The sequence below is a fragment of the Enhydra lutris genome, unplaced genomic scaffold, assembly GCF_002288905.1.
Source record: "Enhydra lutris kenyoni isolate GAN:26980312 unplaced genomic scaffold, ASM228890v2 scaffoldscaffold31, whole genome shotgun sequence".
In the NCBI taxonomy this organism is placed as follows: Eukaryota; Metazoa; Chordata; class Mammalia; order Carnivora; family Mustelidae; genus Enhydra; species Enhydra lutris.
The window spans coordinates 18,075,026-18,099,226 of NW_019154115.1; the positions used below are offsets into that span (position 1 = coordinate 18,075,026).

At 47.7% G+C, this 24,201-nt stretch overlaps 1 protein-coding gene and 1 pseudogene across 3 annotated transcripts; both read right to left on the reverse strand.

Annotated features, from left to right (window-relative positions):
* LOC111153358 (poly(ADP-ribose) polymerase family member 16) lies at positions 1-21,046 on the reverse strand. 3 transcript variants are annotated; one of them, XM_022512343.1, is made up of 6 exons: positions 20,604-21,046; positions 9,842-9,922; positions 7,345-7,551; positions 4,522-4,693; positions 2,795-2,936; positions 1-1,442 (listed from the first exon to the last, which is right to left on the reverse strand). In XM_022512343.1, the coding sequence occupies exons 1-6, from the start codon at positions 20,775-20,777 to the stop codon at positions 1,307-1,309; spliced, it is 912 nt and encodes a 303-aa protein (XP_022368051.1). In that variant the 5' UTR covers positions 20,778-21,046; the 3' UTR covers positions 1-1,306. The 3 variants fall into 3 exon arrangements, with proteins under 3 accessions (XP_022368051.1, XP_022368050.1, XP_022368052.1); XM_022512342.1 differs by having other exon boundaries at positions 9,785-9,922; XM_022512344.1 differs by lacking the exons at positions 7,345-7,551; positions 9,842-9,922.
* Positions 20,815-24,201, reverse strand: part of LOC111153123 — a 25,616-nt pseudogene continuing 22,229 nt past the window's right edge.

The following is a 24,201-nucleotide window of genomic DNA, read 5'->3' on the forward strand; positions in this document are numbered from 1 at the left end:
TAATTAGGAAAATACCTTTATTATTTTTGAAATGTTGCCATACTCAATGTAAAAACCATGATAGTGGCTTTTTCACAACTTCACAGATTATAGAAAGCTGACTTTCCACCATCTTTATAGAAATCTACCCCCCAGATCAGATGGGGCTCCATGATGGCTGAAACAGGGCAGGAAGGAAGGGCAGAGAATCAGCAAGCACAACTCCCGTGGGCAGCCAGAGGCTTCCTCGGCACTTTTAAAGCCCAGGCTGAGTCCCAAAGACCTGCAACCCCTCTAAGGAAGGCTCAGTCCATGCACCTTTGTGGCAGACTGAGGCAGGCCTCTCTCCTGAAGGCCGGCAGCCCACAGAAGGCCTGCGACGTGGCACTTGTGGCTGGGAGGCCACCGTCAAGGCAGCTTCGTGAGAACGAGAATAGGGGGCAGGCCTGTGGCTCTCTAAAACATGGCCAGGAAAGAGACTACAGGCATCGGCCAAAGAGTGCTCTAGGTTTAGAAATCTCCCTTTTACTCAGCTCCCGAAGATGAATTTGTCAAATAGCTATTTAAAAAAATAAAGAAAAGAAAAGAAAAACAAAAAAACACAAACGTGTTTCCATTTCAGCTGTAATCAGCAGTTGGTAATTTTTAGAAAAAGATGACATGAGTTGCTCATTGTCAAGTTTGTCTTTTTTATCAAGTCTCTGGCTCCTTCCTTTCTCTTCCATGGTTGGGGCAGAGGGGTGACAACTGTAGCAGAAGGCTGTTTGTGGATTTGAGAAAACTGCAAAAATGTTTTGCACTCATGTACAAAGGCTGATGGAATTCAGAAACGATCCCACCGATTTTTATGAGAAACATGACTGTTCCTCTTGGGTGTCTCAAGTCAAAACAAGGCAACCGCCTCATGATTTATAGTCCCCACTACACATATTCCGCCTTCCAGAAGGCATTAGAGAAAGGGCCAAGGTCTGCCAGGAGCGATTGTAAACATACCACTGACAGCTTGGACACTTTGTTTTTAAATGCAGCAGGATTTTTTCCTTTGGCCCTGGCAGAAAAGCCAACTCCCTAGGATTGTTTAGGAAGGAGAAGACAGGAGGACTCCCCTGAAACCTCAGAGTGAGGAGCCTCATGGTCCCCACTGACCAGAGTGTGGCCGGGAGCATTGTCAAAGGCAATCAATACATTTATGGTGTATGAAAATTGTCCTGTGGTCCCCAGCTGGCCCCCAGACTCCACCCGGTTGGACATGGGGCAAGGGAGATACAGAACAGATTATATCATAAGGCACGTGGTTGAGGTGGCCCCCACACCAGGCCCCAAGGGATTATCTCTTTGCACGATTCCAAAAGTGATGGAAAGCTGAGGAATTGATGGCACTCACAATAAGCAGCAGCAGCAGATACAGGGATATCATGACCATAAACCAATGGCTGGAAAACCAGGACAGCTGGCTGGAAGCCCTGCATAAGGGGGGAAAAAGGATGTTGGCAAGAAGAGAAAAACATTTTTTTTTAAGTGTATGCAACAACTTCTGGCTCAAAGAAGATGAAATGATGAATTTCATCCTCTGGGTAAGCCATGAAATGAAGCTTCGTGCATGCTCCTTTGCTCAAAAAATCTGAGGCTATTTGCCCTGGCACAGACACATCTTTCACCAGAACATTTTCTAAATGTGCAAAGACAGCTATGCAATGAGCTCATCCTGATCATCTCTCTTATGGCTCCTCTTGTACCTTTTATGACCTGTCTTTTCTTTGGTGAGACTTTGGGATCTAGAAGGTTCTTGCTCAAGGTGTCTGCCCAGATGGCAGCAGGTGGCAGGTTACTTAGCAAAAGTCTCTTCATGGTGACACATGTACAGATATCATTCAGAGCTGGGGGAGCCCTCTTTGGCCCACCAGGAGATGATCTAAAGCATCCGAGTGTACACTAAGAGACACTCCAGGGAGAAGTGGGAGAGGAATGGAATTTTCAAGTAGAAAAAGCCAGACGGTTTTAAACCAAAGGATAATGTTCCTCAGACTCAGAAACCCTATCCAAATTTCCCCAAATGTGGGGGACGGCCATGGGAGGGGAGGATTTTACTGGTTTATGAAGTCTTAAAGCGTGGAAACCACTGGAGTGGGGTGTATTAAAGGTGACCCCCTTTCCTATCTTACCTACTTCTCTACTGCTTGTCCCCATCAGAAGCCCTGCCACAGACCCCAACAAGGCAACAGGATCTTAAAGCAACCCTTGACCCTAGAGATCCCCGCACATCCACCAACTACCACATTGCTGAGATGGGATGAGGCATCGGCCATGGCTATGAGGGGCTGAAAGGTCTCATCTGCTGTTGAATTCAACTCCCATTTTAGAGATAAAGAGGAAGCAGCTCAGGTGCAGAGAGCAGCAGGTGGTGGGTCCACACCACTGCAGGGAGTGACCAAGCAGGGCGCACACGTTCCCAGCTGGCGTCCAGGCACCACCCAGCCTCTCAGCTTCACCTCCGTCAGTGGGTGCAGACTGCAGTCGGGAGCCCGGGTGGTGAGGGGGCCTCGTGCTCTGGGGCAGCCAATTTGGTTTCATTTAGTCCCTCATGTCATTTGTGTTTACAAGTCTCTATCTTCTTCACTAGGAACACACAGTCCCTCTTAGGGCCAGGACCCCATCTCCTCAGACCCGTCTTCCTCACCCCTCGTGTTTTATATACTTCACACACTGCTCAAGTCTAAGGCCGGGGAGCAAGGGACGCTGGCAGCAGAGAACCCGCCACTCTGAATGCAGCTTTGCGGTGCTGCCCTGGGCCTCTCGTGGGGACCGCCCGCCTTACCTGCTGGGCTGCCTCTGTGAGTACACCAGCAGGTACTTCACTCGCAGGAGCTGGTTATTCGTGACCACAAAGTACTTTGGGGGGACGTCTCCCCCTTCGCTGTGTTTGATTCTTGCTCTCCTGCGATCTATCTCCTTGGAATCTGAACAAGGAGAATGAAGCACAGCTTTACTGGGGGACATTCAGGAATAAGAGAAGCAAATTATGAATAGAAACAGGTCAAGCCTCCTGGTCATGAGGGTGGAGAAGCCCCAGCAGGCTGAGGAAGGGTCTGGGTGTATAGAGGAGCACCAAAAAGACAGGAGAATCTGACAAACAAGATAAGAGGGGAAAAACAAAAACAAAACAAAACAAAACAAAACAGGAAAATAATAAGGGATACAAGGGGGGAAAAACGGAGTTGGGAAAGCAGAGGGAAGAAGCGGACTGATGGCCATCACAAAAAAACGATCTGGGCTTAGGTACAGGACTTGACCTAAAATGAGTCCCTTAGCAGGCATTTTAAATTAACCATCCAGATTTTCGAGCTTCTTAGAACTCTCATGTTCCATCCTTTGTACCAAGACTTGTTTAAAAAACAAAACCAAAAACCCCAAACTTTTTAATAACATGATGAAGCTTGATAAAAACAAACAAACAAAGTTATGTGACAGCAGATACTGCAAGGTTTTGTTCTGTTGTTTAAGGTCAGAGTTTGCAAACTTCCTAAGAGTTATAAACGCAGATATTCATGCTGCCTGCTTTGGAAGGGTGGCGTCAGACCTGGGCCCATTCCTCAGGATTCCAGTTGTTTTACATTAGAGGCCAGGAACAGACAGTTTTCTCAGTGGAACCAACCAGTCAGTTCTGGAGACTAGAGTAAGAGTTCTGGGACTCTTTTACCACTAAGGGCAAAACAGCAGAGCACACAAGGCAGAGACTCGAAGGAATGGATCAGACTGGAGGTGGCTAGCTAGTCATCCGCTCCCCAGAGAGCCCAGGATTTACTCCCCACAGCTTCGGGTGCCTCTCACATCCTCTGGGCGCCTACCCAGGCACACACCAAAGTAGCCTGGAGGGACGGGTCTGGACATGTGTCTTTAGCTTCAGTTGACCAAAAACCTACTGAATGCCAAGTACGTCCCAGGTTTTCTGCAGATACCAGGTGCCCAAGAGTGACTGAAACCCAGTTTCTGCCTTCAAAGAGCCCGCATTCTGGCCTCACACCTTTCCTTTTATCTACTTTTTAAATTATTTATTTATTTGCAAGAGAGAGAGAGAGAGAGAGCACAGAGTGGGAGGGAGAAGCAGACTCCCCACCAAGTGGAGAGCCCGATGTGGGGCTCGATCCCAGGACCCCGAGATCATGACCCAAGCCGAAGGCAGACACTTAACCGACTGAACCACCCAGGTGTCCCTTACCTATTGAAGCTCCTCTCTACCCCAGAGCTTTCCCTGAGCGCTTGGACATACTATGATTGTACCTTCCTCTCAGCTGCCCCTGTGGACCTCATCAGCCCCCTCCCCTGGTACGCTCTGCCCACCACCTTGTAGTAAGTGTATCTTTTTTATCACATGTCTGCAAGGAGACTGCTCGCTCTGTAAAGGCAAGCTCCTGTCCCACGTTGCTTTGGACCCAGCCCATTCCTTGGCAGGCAATGTGTGTTCCACTCAACAGATGAGCCAACGATAAGAGCCTGTACTTTTAATAGGCCTGCAGCCCGGGCCCAGGCCAAGCGCTCACTCACCCTTCTTCTTCATTTGGCACTTGACATCTGGATGATCAATGACTTCACACACAGCCACGCAGCTGAGGATGGGGCCAAGGAGGCTGCGCTGCCATCCCAGGCCGTGGGGGCTGTAAATGAGGGCCAGGCTCAAGTCACTGGTGAGGTAGGTCCCTTCCCCAAACAAGGACGTCTGGAATGGCAGAGGTTAACAAAGAAACAGGGCTGAGTGAATGTAAAGTTGGCACAGCAAGATGACATAGGTCTTTCTTCAATAAAACTGTAAACAACAAAATCTTAAGCCTCTTTTTCCCCCGGGAAAAGGTATATAATGTCAGCTCATTCTAAGACATCATCTCAGAGTTGTAGTTAAACACATTCCCATCTGACGACAGTTTAACTTAATTGTGGATGTGCCCACCTAGCCTGGCAAATTAGTGGTCAAGTTTGAATGAGAAAAACATAGATATAAGAGACCCGACAGACCTGAGTTTGAATCCTGACTGTACCTCCAACAAGCTGGCAAGTTATAGAAACTCTCTGGGTCTCAGTTTCTACGTCTACAAAATGTTGATAAGTGCATCTCCTTCACAACATCACAGAGGAGGATTCAATGAGATAATGTACATAACACTGAGCCGGACCCCGGCCCATGAAAGGAGAGGGCATGTGTGTCACAGTATATCAGTCATTCCTGTTACATGAATGCATTTAGCATGGTCACACTGACAGCCTCCAGAAGCCAAATCATGCACTTATGCACAGGGAGGAGGATCACACTTGAGGGTAGAAAGGACCGAAGTTGTCATGTGGAAAAGAAATGAATCTCAGACCAGAAACTGTTACCATATAAGGCAGGCCTGTATTAGGGGCAGGGTAAGTATTACTCTTCGTATTGGTGTCAACCAAGAAAATGTCCAAAATCCAGGAGGCAGGTCCCTAGTGGTAGGGGCTAACTTGATGTCCTCCATGAGGAAGCATGTCAAGTGAGAGAGAATGAGCCCAGGTGATATACCCATAGGTTGAGGCTACAGCAGGTGTAGCAAACTCATCTTTTGCCCACAGCAGACCACAGCAAAGGGTCAATAATCAACCATGATGGCCAGCAGAACAGTACCAGTCATGGCACTCTGTCATCCTGACTCAGAATCCTTCTCATTTCAGGTAGCTGCTACCAATGGATGGACTTTGAAATTGAAGTTGGAATTCAATTGCTATCTTCGGGCTGCAGTGTCTGCATTTGTTGAGTGAACTCAAACTGCTCACGGAACATCCCAAGCTTGGGAACTGAGAGATGTCTTTTTCAGGGGCCCTAGGCTTCCACAATTCTAAGCTGGTTCAGTGAAGCTTAGGGGGAATGAAACTCGAGCCTTTGCTTTACCTTTGGGAAGCCCCTTGCCAACTTAGGCACTGTCCCCATGTCTCAGAAGCTGACACAGACCTTCTCCAAGGACACTGGATGTCATCTGCTCTGACTCCATACCCACTCTCAGCTCTGGCTGTAATATATACACAGACAAAACCCCCCTCAACTCAAGAACCTCAAGCAAGACTGCTCTGAGCAGAGAAACAAGAGTGGGAAAGGTCGGGTATCTGTACTGTGAAAATAATCTCACAGCTTCAACTGGCAAGTATGCTCCCTCAAGCAAGCCCCTCACTGGAAACCCAGACAGAAGTGGCCAATGGAGCATCCGCTTTACCAACGGACTCTGAGGAGATGCCTCTACACAGCGACTCCCCAGACAGTGAGTGAAGTGAAGGTTTGCTGTACAAGCCTGTAATCTGCAGGCAGCTTCTCCAAGCTGGCTCTACCATGAAGCAGAGGCCCCCTGGATTCCAGTAGCCTGGCCATAAAAATAAGCTGAGAGCCAGTATAAACAAGCCCGTCATCCTACGCAAAACCCAACTGCACTAATCAGCTACAGCAGTGCTGGAAAAGTCTCTCTAGCCCCGGGGCTGCATCAGCCACAGCTGAGCCCATGGCTCACAGAACCAGACCCTCTGATGAGGCAGAAGGCCGAAGCCCTCCAATTACCCCAGATTCCCTCTCCATCCGCCTATGAAAGCAGCCCTTGCTTTCTTGGAGTCTAGTACGGGAAGAGCCTTTTGCATATATGAACTGTTTGAATCCTCTCAGCACACCAGAAGGTGGGTAATGACGTCCTATTTTACAAATGGGGACGCTGAGGTTCAGAGAGGTTAATGAAATTTGCCCAAGACACAGAGCTGCTAAAGTGGTCTTTTCTGGCTCCTAGGAGGCTCTCCTCCTAGGCAAGTGCTTCTCAAATTTTTACATGCCTACAAGTCACCTGGTGAGCTTGTTAAAGTGATCCCATATCAGGTGATCTTGGGTGTGGCTGAGATTCCACAAGTCCAACAAGTTCTCAGGTGATGTGGATGTGGCTGGGCCAGGGACCATGCTGAGCATAAAGATTGCCTATACCCTGGAATCACCAGACTTTTAAAGCATATTGGTGTCTGGGCCCCATACCCAGAGATCCTGATTTAATTGGTTTGGGATGCAGCCAAGCACTGGGATTTTTAAAAGCTCCCCAAATGGTTCCAAATGGGCAGCCAAGGTTGGGCACCATCTTCAAATCAATACTTCTCAAACTGTAATCAGTACAGGAATCACCCAGAGAGCTTATTAAAAATCAGATTCTAATTCAGAAGGTCTAGGGTGGGCTCAAGATTCTGCATCTTCACAGGCTCCCAGGTGCTGGTGTTACTACTGGTCTGCAGACTATACTAGGAGGGGCAAGGCCTTAGTGAGCCCCTCCCCCCACCCTCTACCAGCAAATTCCCCAGGGTTCTGACCCCCAGGTCAGGAGGCTTAGGCCCCACCTTGTTTAGGTGGCAATGCAGCCCATTGTGGATGATGGAATGGAAGTTTTCGAGGCGGCTCCCGTGGAAGGCGTAGATTAGGTCCCGTTCTCCTTTGGTCTCATAAAATTTGGCGTTCGCTGGGTTGGAGTATTCAATTTCAAACAGGAAGTCCGGCACGGGGACAGGCGTCTGAGGGGCACCAGTCAGCTTTTGGATCTTTTCGAACTTGAAAACACGTAGGATGTGGCAGTTTTATTTGGGAACCTGGTAAGATGTGCTGCAAAATGGCGTCCGAAAGCTTTGGGCTTACCTCCTACGGGCTCTGCTCATGAGAACAACTAGTTGCATGAGAATACAGACAACAGTTCATAAATAAGCTCAGAGCTTACAGCTCAAGACTGCTTCCCTCTAATACTATTTTTCCCTACACCAAGCTGCAAAGCATTAACTCTTTCTTCTAACTAAAGACTACTTCTAATTTTCATAACACTATCACATCCATTTCCTGCATTCCATCTTTACAATAATCTCAGGAGGTAGAAAGGTGGGATCAAGTGCAAGAATGGCCAAAAATGTTTCCTCCCATCCTTGTCCATTTGCCCCTCTGTAACTGACTTTGCAGGTGGGAACTCCAGAACTCCACCAAGAGGTGACATCTACTTCTCTGCCCCTTGAATCTGGACTTGGCCATGTGACTTGCTCTGACCCTGGCCAAATACAGCAAGCAGAAACTTGAAAATGGCTTGCTGCTGTGAACCCTTCACTGCCATGGGGAAAACCCCTGCTAACCTTCAGTAGGATGAGGGCCTCACAGAGGAGGCCCCCACCACAGCAGCCATTCCAGCTCAAGACCTAGACCTGTGAGCTACCCTAGATCATCCAGCCCCATCCAGAAGAACAACCCAACTAATCCACTGAATCTTGAGAAACAATCAATGTTGTTTTAAGCCACTAGGTTTTGGGAATGGTTTGTTACGCAACAAAACCAAATTAATACGGAAGAGTAAGCTCTTCCTGACGGGCAGTGATCCTTCTCAGGGCAGGGACCACATCATTTGGGTAATTTCTAAACAGTAAGTCATAGACCAAAACCAGTCTGTGGCAAAGTTTTCTCTGGGTTGTGATTAAATGAGAAAACTAAGGACAAAGTAACAAATACGTTTATATTGCTGTCAGGTTGCCATGAGCCTGTCTTTGTCATTTTTTTGAGGCCATCCTCCTTTTTTGTACTAAAACATATTTTTATAAAGTGATGAGACATAGCAGCCTAATGTCCTTACTTGAGCTATAAAATAAAAAGCTAATAATCCTCACTCCATATGTGGAGTGCCAACACTCCACTCCACATCTTAACGAAATTTAACTGACCCATAATTAAAAGTGAAGGAACCACTGTCTTATCTACTTTAGCTCCAGCACCCAATATCTAGTAGATGCTTGAAGAGGATAAATAAAGGAATGAATAAATAAATCTCAACTTAGCAGATGATAGAAGTGAAACGGAGATATCTTCTCTGAGTCAGCAACCCAGCCCAGACTTGATTATGGATCTCCTGACTACCACTCCAGGGCTCTCTGTTACTGACCCTTTACCAACACAGGTGGACACCCCTAGACACCAGAATCTGAAACACCCAATTCTCTGCCACTTGAAGAGGGTTTTTGTCTTTGGCAGGAGCTTGTAAAAATTAAATGCTCTTAAATGGAAACTGATGAAGTAAAGAACAACACAGATAAACCCCTGCTTCTGTTCTGAGGCACGAGCACAAGGCCAGAGGGTCTGCCGTCCCATGCCCCGGTCCTTGTCCTCCCAGCCTGACCCTGGGAGATGCTGGCCAGGCAAGGGAAACCAGATTACGGAATGTCTAGTCTGTGCCACAAACTATACTGGGGGTGCCATACATTCTACCATAGCTCCCCTCTGTGGTAACTATTAATATTCTCAATGTTCAAATGGGGAAAAGGAGACTGAATGTTAGATGCAAGTGGGATTTGACCCCAGTGCCTGAAGTGTTTCATGAACCAGGTTCTGCCTTTGTGTTTCCTGACAACTGGATGAGGCCAGTGTTTCTTAAGGTGTGGTCAAGGGTCCACCGTTGTGATACCCAACATTTCCTGAGCCCTTAGCATGTACCCTAAGGCATTCTTCTAGCTGGGAATATTCATGCCATTCTCACAGCCAGTTCCCTAATGGAAGTACACTATTTATAGATGAGGAGGCGGAGATACTGAGATGTACCCGGTGGCCTGCTCCAGGTTCACCGTAACGGCGAGAACACTGCTTCGCACTGCCAGTGTGCAAGTTCCTGAGCCCACTCCAGACACAGAATCAGCATCTCTCAGGGCAAGGTCCAGGAAGCTGCATTTTCAGCAAGCTTCCCAGGCCTTTCTGGTGTAGGAGGAGGTCCCAGAGCCCTTCAGCCCTAGGGATCTGCTGTCCTATAGACCAAAGTCTCACCTCTGACTTCCCTGCACTGTGGACTGTCAGGACCTTTGAGGATAAAATCCAGCTCACCAGATCCCTGGCCCGTACGTCTTTGTCTCCAGAAGACTGGAGAAGTTCTTTCAGGTTGGGTAACTTGCTGGCATCTGCAAGCTGAAATGAGGAAAAAAAAACCTCCATTTGCAAGGATCCTGAACAAAATGATAACGGGGTGCCCTCTCATGGTAAAGTAGGCAAACTGCACTTCTTTCGTGTTTCAAGGAATTTCCTAAGAGGGAAAGAAAGGTACAGCTCTGGGACCCCCCCTTCCAAATACCAACCTCCAAAAGTTCTGAATACTGAAACATAGTCTCGTAACCCATTTGGTACAAAACCTGACCTGAGCTGCTTTGAGGTTAGTTTAATCTTTACTTTTCCCACTTCCTGTTGCTGTTGATGGGATACATTTGGCTGCAGGAATATTAATGTCTGCTTATGGGATACCGCCACCTCCCAGGAGGTGTTACCGAATACACGGTATATCCAAGTGTGGGTAGAGGGTGAACAAAGCCTTTTCCCTTCAGCATGAGTTAACTCCCTGTTAACATGTCTCTTGGAGTGTGGCAACTCCATACACAAGCAGGCAATACTGCTTTGGAAAAAATGACCCAGAATGGTAAACTATACCTGGACTGGAAGAATCTATGAGTGGGGAATCCATGGCTTTGGACTTCCCTGAGTGTGAGTGTGGTGACTTCTTTGAGGACCCCAGCAGCTATGTCTGTGGTGTTCTCACAAAAGAGGCCAGCCTCTGGGGCACATGGGGCTTCATTGAGGCACCCACCCACTCATCTCCTCAGTCATCTCCTCACTCCCCACTGCTTCCACGTTGGGTTGCTGAGAAGATGAAAGAAGGTCCCAGGTCTATCTCTACACGTCCATTTCTTTTCCTTTCCATTTTTCTAGAAAGTTGGCTGTTGCTGACCTTGGGGGTTTTATTTCCTAACTCGGCAAATGAAAATCAGAAACATTTCGGGGCTACTTTATTCCTATCTCTATTTCCAAAGAGTTGATCACTAGCCTTGAACCTCTTTTATTTATTTATTTATTTATTTATTTATTTATTTATTTGACAGACAGAGATCACAAGTAGGCAGAGAAGTAGGCAGAGAAGCAGGCAGAGAGAGAGGAGGAAGCGGCTCCCTGCTGAACTGAGAGCCTGATGCAGGGCTAGATCCGAGGACTCTCGGATCATGACCTGAGCCGAAGGCAGAGGCTTTAACCCACTGAGCCACCCAGGTGCCCCTAGCCTTGAACTTCTAATAGAACCCTCTCTACATGCCTTGTGGAGCGTCAGTGAGAATCCAGTTAAAAACCATGGATGATGGTGCCTGGGTGGCTCAGTCGGAGGATATTAAGTACTCCAATGTTAGTGGGACTGTCATGATGGTTGTCATTATGAACTGTAGGAGGTTCCATGTGCCTGGGGCGTGGGGGAAGGGTCGCCAAGAGGAGTGAGAAGGTAACATCAGTCTGTGAATGACCTTGACCCACCTTGGGGACTCTTGGCTTTGTTCTATAGACTGTAGGGAGCCACTGCGGGTACCCTCCAGTGGCTGTCCCCACTGCCTGCTGCCTGCACAGAGAACACCCCCCCAGCAGCCTGTGGCCTCTGTCCTTCTTTTCTTCTCCTGGTCCATCCTTGTTATCACAGAGACAGAGCTGAGTATTCTCTCCCACAATGACTGTCCTCATCACTCCTATTCTCCAGTCCCACCTGTGAGCCACAAACCCTTGCCAATAGTCCAGACCTGGGCACAGGGAGCCTGCAAAAGGCCCGTCAGCTAAGCCAGGCCCCTTTTAGGGGTTCAGTCTGGGAAAGTGGGAGAGAACCCTCCTGGCTCTGGGTGGGACCCAGGCCCCCCTCAGACCTCCTTGGAGCCAGCCTTCTTCCAGAGCTCCGGCCCTCTCACTGCTGCCTGTCCAGACAGGGCCCCTATGTGTCCTGCCAGGCTGCCTGCTTTATCCCTACTCTTTAACCCCTCAACTGACCTCCCTTAAGTCCCATTTCACTTTCACGCTACTCTGAAAAATAAATCTGATCCAACAAGTTAACAGAATTCTTCCTCCTGAATAAAACCTGTCTGCACTTGAGCAGGGCCTTTTGGGAACCAGGCATACAAGCAGGGTTGCCAGATAAACTACTGTCTCACCAGTTAAATTTGAATTTCAGATAAACAACAAAATTCATTCTTTCAGTTTAAGTATAACCCATTCAATATTTGGGGGCATACTTGCACTTTCAAAATTATCTGTTGCTTATCTGAAATTCAAATTTAACTAGGTGGCTTATACATAGTTCGCCAAAGCTAACAACACTTCCTTTAACAAGGCCCTTGGACATCTGGTCTGACCTGGCCTCTCTTCCTAACAGCGCCTCTTACCACAAACTTCCACCCGCTGCCCCCATGCTATTCCTCACCTGCCCTGTGTCTTTCCTTTATTATGCTTCTGCAGCTGCCCAGCATAACATTTCATGGGGGCTTCAAGGCCAGCCTAAATTCACCTCCCTGTCCTTGACCACCCAGGATCTCTGTGTTCCCCCGTCCTCTAGGCAAAATCCCATGTTGGTACTTGACTCTCTGGAGTCACCTCAAATCCGGTTGGGACAAGCACTTCCTGAGGGCCAACCACATCTCATGTCTCCTGGAGACCCAGCAACTGGCCTAGAACTTGGCACGAGGTTCAGAACAAGACAGTAACAGCTACTATTTATTCAGGCCTTACCATATACCAGGCGCCATGCTAAATGCCAGGCATGCATCATCATTTTAGCCTCCACACAGCCTGTGTTAAAGGGGGAGGGATCAGGTCTGGAGAAGTTCAGCTCTTTCCCAGGGTCACATTGCTATTCAGTGGTAGGGCGGAGACATGAAGCCGGGTTGCCTGACTTCAGAGTCCATTATCTGGGATCCTCTCCCAACAAATCAATGGAGAAATGTATTTATTTGTTTGTTTTAAAGGTTTAAGTAATCTCTACACCCAACGTGGGGTTTGAACCCACAACCCCAAGATTAAGAGTTGCATGCTCCACAGACTGAGTCAACCAGGCACCCTTCAATGGAGAAATTTTTAATGGATTCAGTATTTTAGCCCCAAGGAGCAATTCTGACAGAACTTTAAGAGGGTGCTTAGGAAGCTTATCTGGTATGTTCCTGGAGACACCCCCCACACCACCACCACCACCAAATAATACAACGAGACAGCTACTGGCTGAGCCTAAGCCCTGTCAAAGATACAGAGAAAGACGTATGTCACCTGTAGTATGGAGCAGGGTCAGGAATCAGAAAACCCTCCATGCAGATAAGAGACAAACCACAGCTCAAGATAGTGGAAGGCATTTCTGAAAAACTTGACTGAGGAGAAGAGTTCAGGAGGAAGGAAGGCATTTCTGGGGATTCGAGGAGAAGGTGGAGGGAAGGATTTATGGAGTGGGTAGGACACAGTGGTGGGGAGGATTCTGAGAGGCAGAGCAGATGGCACTCTCAGTGGGACAGGCAAAAGGTGGTCCCAAGCTCAAATGCCTTCGGAGCCAGAGAGTCATGAAAATGAGCATGGGAGGCATCTAGGAGAGAGTGGTGAGGACTGCGTTGAACTGGATATCCCTGGCCCAACAAAGGGCCCAGCCACCAACCCCCAGCTGGTTTCTGTCCAAGGGTGCCAGGTTCTAGCTGGGCTATGGAGGCTCAGATGTCTTTCTTTTCAAAAGAAATCAGCAAGCTGCTGCCTTTTTTTTTTTTTTTTTAATTTCCCAATTTCTAGAAGGCAAGGGGAACAAATAGAGCCTCATATCCCCCAGACCCCACTTTCACAGCCTCTGCTCTGAGAAATAAAGAAGTATTCAGTTGGAGAAGGGGTCAAGGAGCCTAGGCAAGGCCTGACTGGTGACCAGCACTGGTCTCTCAAGAAAGAGGTGGTTTGGGTGACTGAGAGATCAAGGGTAAGGAACCACGAGGGGACACACAGGAAAGAGAAGACCAATAACCAAGCAACTCCTGTGCTTGCTTTGAGTCAGGAAGTGACAGGACAGCCCAGTGGACGGTCTGCAAACACCAAGATCACAATCTCCTGATGAGGAGGCCCAGGAATCTGTGTTTACAGATGTTCCCACAGGCGATTCTTACCACCAGGAAAAGGTGGGGAGACTCAGGTTTAGATATTAATTAATGTTGTTCTAAAAGGGTAGGCAGCAGGAAAGAAAGAACTCCGGGGAGTGGCGGGGGGGGGGATCCTTACCTATAAAGGTACCAGAGATCGTAATTACTAGATGTGGGGTAAGATGCTAGAAGGGAATGAACCAAAAGGTACAGCCAAGGTCACCAGCCTCAGGAACCAAACTGATAAAGTGACACCTGGAAGGGCAGAGTGGGTGGGATGGGGGGAGCCACTGGGCTGCTGGGATGAAGCCGGGAAAAGTGGCCACTGCTGTAGGTATACCTTGGTTTGCACAAAAATCCAGATTCATGAAAACAGACTGAAGGTCAGAGTCTACTTTATAAGAGAACTCTTCACACAAGCAGTCATTGTGGGGTCCCTCTAAAGGAATGGTTCTCTGGGGGCAGGCCGCCATTATCTAGGACCTGGAAGGTGGTGTAATGCCCCCACGGAGACTGATTAGTTGATGGTGACAGAGATGATAAGAGAACCCATATCACTGACTCGTTAAGATTAAATGAGTTCTCCGTAGAAACAGTTCAAAAGAGTGCCAGGCAGATAGTTCAGTGCTATTAGTATTATGTAAGCATTAGGTACTGTACTATTATTAATCAAATGCCTCCTCTCTCCTGCTCACCAATTCGATAAGGAAAAGCCTGCATTTCTGGGATGGTTGGGAAGGAAGGAGGTAGTCTGTACTGGAAGGATGATCCCACCCCTGGGTTCTCCATATTGTTATCCCACAGGCTGAGACACCTTTCTAGCCACACATCTACCAACAGTCACGCCACATAACCTACATCTGATCCAAATCTTTTAATATCTGATACCTTTCTATATCTGTATATTCTATATTTATATATCTGTATAGAATACAGAAATATGTTCTATAATTCTGTATCTGTATATTCTTCAGAGACCACCTCTGAGAGAAGGGAACTAAATAGGTAATCTGAGACAGATTTTACCTTGAGATATCACATATGTACCTAAATGGACACTTACGGGCTGGATTGAATCTAATCATCATCATTTCCTCACTACCCAGCAGATGGGTGTTCATAAAAATGATCAATTAATAGGAAAATCTTAAAACTACATATTCCCAGACAACCCTTTGGGTCCCCTCCCTCTTTGGGAGCTTTGTGCTATCACTTTGCTATTGCTCAATAAACCTTGCTTTGCTGCTAAAAAACAAAACAAAACAAAAACAAAAACACAAAAAATTATTTTTTAAAATAAGCACCTGGGTGGCTAAATGGGTTAAGCCTCTGCCTTCGACTCGGGTAATGATCTCAGGGTCCTGGGATTGAGCCCCACATCGGGCTCTCTGCTCAGTAAGGAGCCTGCTTCCCTTCCTCTCTCTCTCTCTGCCTACTTGTGATCTTTCTCTCTCTGTCAAATAAATAAATAAATAAAATCTTTAAACAAACAAACATATATATTCTCTGTAAATAAACATAATATCCCAATGCCCAGGCTCCACTTCAGAGATGAAATCAGAATCTCCAGGGATAGGGCCCAGACATCAGTATTTTTCAAAGCTTTCCAGGGGATTCTAATGCCAGCCAAGGTTGACAGTTTTATAAAGAGTGACCTCCCCCAGTAAATGTCAATATTCAATTTATAATCTGAAAATAAGCATTAAAAGCCTCGCTTAGAGAGGTTGCTTACCCTTTTGAGCCAGCAATTTCACCATTTAGAGATGTAAACAATGATTACTCTACAAGGTAGTTTGTCATAGCAGCATTTAAAAGAGCAAAATTTTTTAAATTGTGAAGGCTCGCAAAGGAAGGACTCCTAACTGCTGGGGGTAGAGGTTGAGAATAAGATGAGGTCCCAGTTATGTCCTAAAGGATTAAGAAAAGTTTGTCTGGACAAAGAGGGAGATGGTGTGGAGAGGACAGGCATTCCCTGGAGTCAGCACAGAGAGCAGCTTATTCATGGTTTAACCCAGACATTGGGGACACAGCTTGGCTAGACAGCACAAGCCACGGACCAGAACCAGAAGAGTCGATTAGTGCAGTTCAGTAGAAAGGAAAGGGGTAGGCTAGATACAGTGCTTCTCAGACTTTACAATGCACACAAATGCCCAAGAATCTTATTAAAATTAAGGTATTGATTGGGTAGGTCTGGGGTGGAGGGGCCGACATTCTGCATTTCTAACTAGCTCCCAGGTGATGCTGATGTGGCTGGTCCTCAACCAGACTTTGGGTGGTAAAGGGCTGGAATTAATACAAAGGAGCCATTCCCCCCCAACCTCCTACCCCTTGAAAGGGTCTTCAGGCTAATGGTGAACTGGGGCATGATGTTTTCCAGTGGAAAAACACAACAAAAAACTTAACAGCTGTGATGCCAGTGACAAGATTCTGTGTAAAGTGTCTCAGGGAATATGAACTGTACCCAGGATAGCTCAACCTTAAGTTCAGGGGTCAATTGTCAGGGCTACAGGACATCCCAAAAATCTTAGAGGGTCTCTTACCTGATAGGAGCTTAGCCAACCCTCTTCCCAAGGGAATAGGGTTAGAAACCCTCAGTCAGAGGCAATCAGCACATACCTAATTTGATTGCTCAAACATGTGATAAGCACGTCTCAGGCCAGACCCTGGGAATACAAAGGACTCCCAGCGCAAAATTGAAGAGCTGACTCAGAATGGAAATGTCCTCCAAACAAGGCACTGGAGAGATGATTTGGGACTGCAGGTACTGTGGCAAAATAAGGCCAGAGCCATGCCTAAAGCCAAGAGCTTGGTTCAGTAGGGGATGTTCTCAGGAAAGCCACAGTCAATAAAGTAATTCAGCCAGAGCTCTAAGTTTCGGAAACAACCCATGTGTTATAGGTGTGTAATAACAGTGGAGAGAAAATGATTTAAAAGTGGCTGAGGGGTGCCTGGGTGGCTCAGTGGGTTAAAGCCTCCGCCTTGGGCTCAGGTCATGATCCCGGGAGTCCTGGGATCGAGCCCTGAGTCGGGCTCTCTGCTTGGTGGGGAGCCTGCTTCCCCTTCTCTCTCTGCCTGCCTCTCTGCCTACTTGTGATCTCTCTGTCAAATACATAGATAAAATCTTAAATAAATTAAATAAATAAATAAATAAATAAATAAAAATGGCTGAAAATGATACACTGTTTCACATTATTTCCAAGAGCTCTTATCTAACAATGAGAGACTTTTTAACAGCTCTATACCTTCCTTCTTCAGGTAACCACAAAATAATCCAGAAGGCAAAGTCTGGACCTGATTCCGTTTTCTCTAAAAGCTAACTTTTGAGGGGGCACCTGGCTGGTTCAGTCAGTACAGCACGGGACTCCTGATCTCAGAGTCATGAGTTCAACCCCCACACTGGGGGTACAGTTTACTTAAAAATAATAAAAAGCTAAGCTTTGAGTCAGATACAGGTCCAGATACCAAGTTCTCTGCATCTTTTCTACAATTCATGTAACATGTGGCAAAATGAAACCTAAAGTATATTTATTTAAGAATGTTTGCAGGCGGGCGCCTGGGTGGCTCAGTGGGTTAAGCCGCTGCCTTCGGCTCAGGTCATGATCTCAGGGTCCTGGGATCGAGCCCCGCATCGGGCTCTCTGCTCAGCAGGGAGCCTGCTTCCTCCTCTCTCTCTACCTGCCTCTCTGCCTGCTTGTGATCTCTCTCTGTCAAATAAATAAATAAAATCTTTAAAAAAAAAAAAAAAAAAAAAAAAAGAATGTTTGCAGGCCCCCAGAAGTCATGGTGCAAGGCCCTGCCTGGTGAGTGGCCTTCTCCAGGGAAATTGCTCGTTAAAACCATGCCTACACACAGCCAAGAAGCTGTTGAGCCTGGCCTAGCTTCCCTCACAATGGTGCCCAATAAGGAATAAGGCACCAGAACAGGATGGGAAGAACCCGTCCATGTTTCTTCAGTGGCACTTGGGAGCAAGGGTGCCCTAGCTAGAACTGGCACAAAGAGCCCCATGACTAAACAGTCTGTCCCTACAAATGAGAGGCTGGCTATTTGGGGTTACCTTAATCGCCAGTGCTCTCCTAAGAGGTTATAGATATGACAGGAAGGAAGAAAGTGCCTTCAACTGAGAGCACTGATACCTATGGGGAATGTGGAATGCTCTGCTGGGGGCACTTTTACTTTATCCATATCATTTGTATATTTTATAACAAAAATATATCCAACCATTGTTTGCATAATTAAAAATAAATTTTTAGGGGCGCCTGGGTGGCTCAGTGGGTTAAAGCCTCTGCCTTCAGCTCAGGTCATGGTCCCAGGGCCCTGGGATCAAGCCCCTGCATTGGGCTATCTGCTCAGCGGGGAGCCTACCTCCCACTCTCTGCCTGCTTGTGATCTCTCTCTCTGTCAAATAAATAAATAAAATCTTTTAAAAAATTAAAATAAAAATAAATTTTTAAAAAGCATGAGCACATCAAAATAATTCCAAAGCTCCCTTTGTTTTTATCCCATATTTGTCAAACCTCATTCTGTTTGCTGAGAAGACCTTCCAGTAGGAAAAGAACATAATGAGAATTCTAGTCCATTTGTATGTTTCTTGGTCAGAATTAATAATGTGCATTGCAGGGCACCATATCCGTTGAGTTTGGTCCCTCTGACCCTAATCTCTCCTCTGTCTACTCCTCCTGACAGATTTCCTCTCTCACCCTGCCTCCTCAGGGGTCTTTCAGAAATGCATCCTGGGGGCACCTGGGTGGCTCAGTCAGTTAAGCATCTGCCTTCAACTCAGATCATGATCTTGGGGTCCTGGAATAGAGCCCAACATCGGGCTCTCTGCTCAGAAGAGAATCTGCTTCTCCCTCTCTCTCTGCCCACCCCCACTTGTGCGCTCACTCTCAAATAAATAAAATCTTAAACAAAACAAAACAATGCATCCTGGATCTCACCATGCCCTCCTCTGCCCAAGGGTAAAATCAACACATCTTTGGCAAAACATGCCCAGCTCTGTGTGCTCTGGTCAACCTCATCTCTTCCTATTCCCCTTGGTAGCCACACTAAAGTCTAGACTTGTCCTTCTCAATGAGCTCCTGGCTTTCCTCCCATCCTGCTACTCCTCCTGGAATACCTCTTCCCTTCTCTCTGCTCCTCAAAAATCCTCCATGTCCCTGGGGACTCAGCATGGCATCAGCCACAGCCCCTACTTAGTACTCCCTGACCCTAGTCCACTGCCAAGGACTGGGATTCCAGCCCTGGACTTCTATGTTGTATATACAGACTTACTCCATAATACAGCTGAACACACTGTTAAAGACCTTGGGTCTTTAATTCTGTACCCTTAGCACCTGGCCCACAGCAGACACTCCATAAATATCTCCTGACAAATAGGAAGGACGTTTTATCCCCAAGGCTCTGATACCACAAACTCACAAAACTGAATATCTGAATTTTCAGAACAAACCATGAGGGAAGTCAGTTGGCTTATCTTTCTCCAACCCCCACTCCCTGTACCCTGAAATGCCTATGCACTGTGGTCAAGGCCTGGGGTGCCCTCAACACATCCCTGGCCTGGGCTATAATGGACCAGATAAGGGCAGGAGGCTGGGCCTTTGTCCCTAGACCTCTTGAGAGTGATAGCAAAGAGGGAATCCAACCCTGACCACCTCATCAGAGAAAATTCTAAGCATCTGTTGATTCAAAATATCTGCCTTAATCTGTTAACATGGTTCATAACATTCACTGATTTTTTTTTTTAATGTTTAACTAATTTTGATACCTGGAATAAATCCACCCTGTTCATGGGGAATTATTCTTTTTATACATTGCCAGAATCAGGATGCTAGTTTTTTTGAGGATTTCTATATTTATACTCACGAGTGACACTGGCTTATAATTTTCTTTTCTTGTGTTATCCTTATCAGATTTAGATCAAGCTTACATTAGCCTCTTTTTCAATACTCTGAAAGAATTTTACACAAAATGAAACTGGAAGCACTTATTCTCTCAGTGTTTGGTAGAATTCGCCAAGGAAACCAGGTAGGTCAGGAGTTTTCTTTGAGGGAATATCTTTGACTACTCACTCAATGCCTTTAATGATTATAGGCTATTTTGATTTTCTACTTCTTATAGAACTGATTTTTGTAAACTGTATTTTTCTAGGTAATTCCCAACATTTGAATTACAAAGACAAGTGATATCTGGAATGCTTACCCTGAGGTGAACTCTGTAAGAAATTAAGTGCCTTGTGAATCATGGGAGAAATAACAGCTGACATGCAGACGGCACGTTACAATTCATAAAAGTACTGCCCACATATTACCTCATTTGAAGATCAAGGTCTGGGTGGCGTTGGTGATTTTTAGTGTCTGATTACTTTTAAAGAGATGAATAAGTTCTTACTTAGTAGAAGCATCTGATTCAGATCAACCCCCCTACTGCTGGCCATGCTAGGAAATTTTGTGGAGGCTTATGCGACTATTGAATTCTGACTTCACTCCTGGGAGTTACTTGTCATTAACATGAGGGAGTAACCACCAAGGGCCTTGGGATTGTCGATATTAGGGTATGGGTGTTGTGAGTTCATGGAAACCTTCCTTAAGGCCCGGCTGGGAATATTAAGTCTGGGGGCTGGCGTGTTCACTAATACAGGTCCACAGGCCACGTGGCCTGGGACGCAGAGGACAGCGCGGGAAGGGGTGGAGAGAACTCACCAGGGCCTCAAAGTCCTTGCAGTCGTGGCGGGCATAGGACGCGGGGAAGGGCCGCAGCACCGAGTCGCGCTTGTAGCTCTGCAGCGCCGAGGCGAAGAGGCTGCACCGGAGGTCGGCGGCCAGCACGTCGCGGCCCGCCGCCTCCTTGACCGCCGCCCAGCCTGCCGGCTGCATCCCGAGTGGCGGCGCGTTGCCGGGGGAGACGCGCGGGTCAGGGGCTAGGGCCGAGCCTGCGGTTAGTGCGGAGCCGGGCCCAGGGACAATGGGCCAAGGACACCAGGGTTCCCAGGCCCGGGGTGAAACTAGGCTGAGGGATGAGATGACAGGGGTAAGACGGTGTGTCAAGTGTCTTCGGCTGGGGGCCGGGCCGGGGCGCTCGCTGGCTGGGGAGAAGGGCCGGTGGAGGAAAAGGACCCGGCCGGGACCTCGGTTCTTCTTGGGAGGTTGGGCCTGGGAATAATGGGGCCGGGGGAGGGGGTGTCCCAGGCCCCGGGGAGGGGCTATGACATGGGATGAGACGACAACGGCGGGAACGTGCTGACACGTGTCCTCTACAGGAGCCTGAGGCAGCAGGGGTGGGGCGGGCACCCTCAGGGGGAAGCAGGGGACGAGCCCCCTCTCCGCGCCGGGAGAAGCTGCTGCGCCGCCTGTGCCTTCCTGTTCCGCCTCCCGCCCTGCACTGCCGAAGCCCCGGCGCTCGCCCGGCTGCCCCTGGCGCCGCCTGCGTTCCGCGAGCGGTGCACGTCAGCCCGAGGTGCCCTGCCCGCGGAAGGGACTCCCGCGCCCGACTGCGCGCCCCGGCCTACCTCCCCTCGCGGCCGCGGTCCGCACGCTGCTCCGCACTCCTCCCAGCCCAGCCGAGGGCCCGCCCCTTCCCGCGCCCGCGCCCGCCTCCTCCCGGGAGCCGGGTGTGTCCGCCCTGCCAGACCTGAGGGGACAGCGACGCGAGGTGTGGGGCCCCGGTAGAGTCGCCCACGCCGTTACACGCCGTCGTCCCAGAAGCCAGGGATAGGAATTACCCAGGCGCCCTTTGACCCACCCTTGGATTTGCCTTTGTCCCAGCTCCGCGGGCTGAGCCTGCGGGAATTGCTGAGCTGCGGCCTCGCTCCTGAACGTTTCCCTCCAAAACGGACTGCGCAGAGGGAACCATTGAACACCCAGGGAAACTGCATCTCAGCGTGCTGCACTGCTTGCCCAAGGTCCCACAGCCGGATCGGGTGAACCTGGAATTCACATCTAGATCTGAAAACCAAAAGACCTGTCCTCTGCTTCTCAGCCTTCAGAATTCACAGCATCGCTTTAGTCTCTGGCCTCTGGGACAAGGGTCAGCAAGATCCTTCTTTGGAGTCCTGTCAGAAGGAGAACCTGGAGAGACAAACAATGGGGGAGGCCAAAGGGGAGGTTGACCTAACTCTGCAGAAGGAAAGGGACTAGAGTCCCATCCCCTCTCCCAATTCACAACCCCGTTAAAGAAAACCCCAGTTTGGCCTCATGGTCACCTGGAAATCGAAGCACAGGTAATTGCTAATTCCTAGACCGAGAAGCCCTTCAGTACCCGGGCCCCCACTCCCACACCCTAGCTTCCTCCAATAGAGGAGCTTCCCCTCCTTCCCCATCCAGACTGAGTTGGGCTCTTGCTTCAGAGAAGAGGTGGTCCAAGACTTGGATTGTATACATGATTTGGGAGGAAGAGCAGTACTGGACCCCCATACACCACAGGGCTTCCCAGGCCAGGCACTGAGTGCAGACTGCTCCCAGGAGTCACATCAAACCTCTGGTGCTAGGAGGCCCAGACCGGTCCAAACGAACGAACAAGTATCTTAGAGGCTTATATCCTCGGACAAGACTCGTTGTGCCCAGTGTAAAGTTTTTCCAGCGAGATAAACACAACACCAGGCAAAGTGGGTGCAAGGCAAGATTTATTAAAGGCACTGTCCAGCGAAGTTTCAGGGCTCAGGAAGAGGGGAGCCAGGAAAGTTGCGCGGGGAAGAGGTGGGCACCCTCGGGCGAGGTTCCGCGACTCTGGAAAGCAGAGTGGCGGAAGTCGCGCCTAAGGCAGGGAGGAGGGGGCTTTTAAGGGGTCTAGAGGGGAGCTCAGGGGTCTTTTGGCAAGTTTCCCTTATTCGGATATTTCACCTGCTCGTCGGGGTCCCATTGGTCCACTGGAGCCCGGGGCGGGGGTTTCAGATTCCTGCTTGGGCCTTTGTTCTCCTGTCCGAGCTCAGGTCTTGTGGCGGGAACTTTCGCCATCTTAAGTAGCCCTTTCTGCCAGCCCAACACCCAGGACCTCGTGGGGTCCGGGAACTAACATGGCTGCTGAAGTTCAGGCCCAGAAGGGCAGGGCCAGCAACAGTAGGACAGGAGACCGGAAACCCTCCTTCATTCCACCTCTTCACTGTGGTCCCTTAGACAAGACCAACTCCTTGGCCTCAAGGATTATTTGCTGGATGAAAACATGAAATTTGCTTTTCTGAATATGTTTTCTCACGCATGAAGTGAGAATCATGGTGAAACATCCACAACCGAAGCGGGTGTGGGAACCGCTCTGGGGATGCAATTCTGAGTGTCTGGGCACTCTACAAAACAAGCTGAATTATCATTGTGTTTATTTTCTTCCTTCCTTCCTTTCTTTTTTTTTTTTTTAAGTTATTTATGTTTTAGTAATCTCTACCCCAACGTGGGCCTCAAATTCAGGACCCTGAGATCAACTGAGCTAGCCAGGAGCTGGCTATTTATTTACTTTTTATAATTTTTTTTTTTTACTATTTACTTTTTATATTTTTAAAAAACAGCTTTATTTACCTGAAATGAATATAACATTGCATATTAACTAACTGGAATTAAAATAAAAACTTAAAAAAGAAACAGCTTTGTTGAAGTATAATCTACAGCCCATACAATTCACCCATTTGAAGTGTAAAATCTAATAGTTTTTAGTATTTCCACGGATACGTTCAACCATCACCACAGTCAATTTGAAACATTTTCATCACATTCAAAAGAAACCCTATGTATTTAGTACTTGTGTTACCTGAGCATGGAATGTCTTTCCATTTATTCAGATCTTGAAAAAAAAATTTTTTTTCACCAATGTTTTGTAGTTTTCTGAGTATAAGTCTTGTGCTTCTTTAATTAAATGTATTCCTGGGGCACCTGGGTGGCTCAGTCGGTTGAGCCGCTGCCTTCGGCTCAGGTCATGATCCCAGGGTACTGGGATTGAGTCCCGCATCGGGCTTTCTGCTCAGCGAGAAGCCTGCTCTTGCCCACCCCACCCCCCAGCCTGCCTCTCTGCCTACTTGTAATCTCTGTCAAATAAATAAATAAAATCTTTTTTAAAAATTAAATGTATTCCTAAATATTTCATTCTTTCTCATGATATTGTGAGTGGGATAATTTCTTAATTTCATTTTAGATTGTTCATTACCAATGTAGGGAAATATCATTGCTTTTTATATATCAATCCTATAGCCTCCAAATTTACTGAATTTGTTTACCAGTTCTAATAGTTTTTTTTAAATAGATAGATCCTGTCATCTGTGAACAGAGATAATTTTGCTTCTTCCTTTCTAATTCAGATACTTTTTATTTATTTAATCTG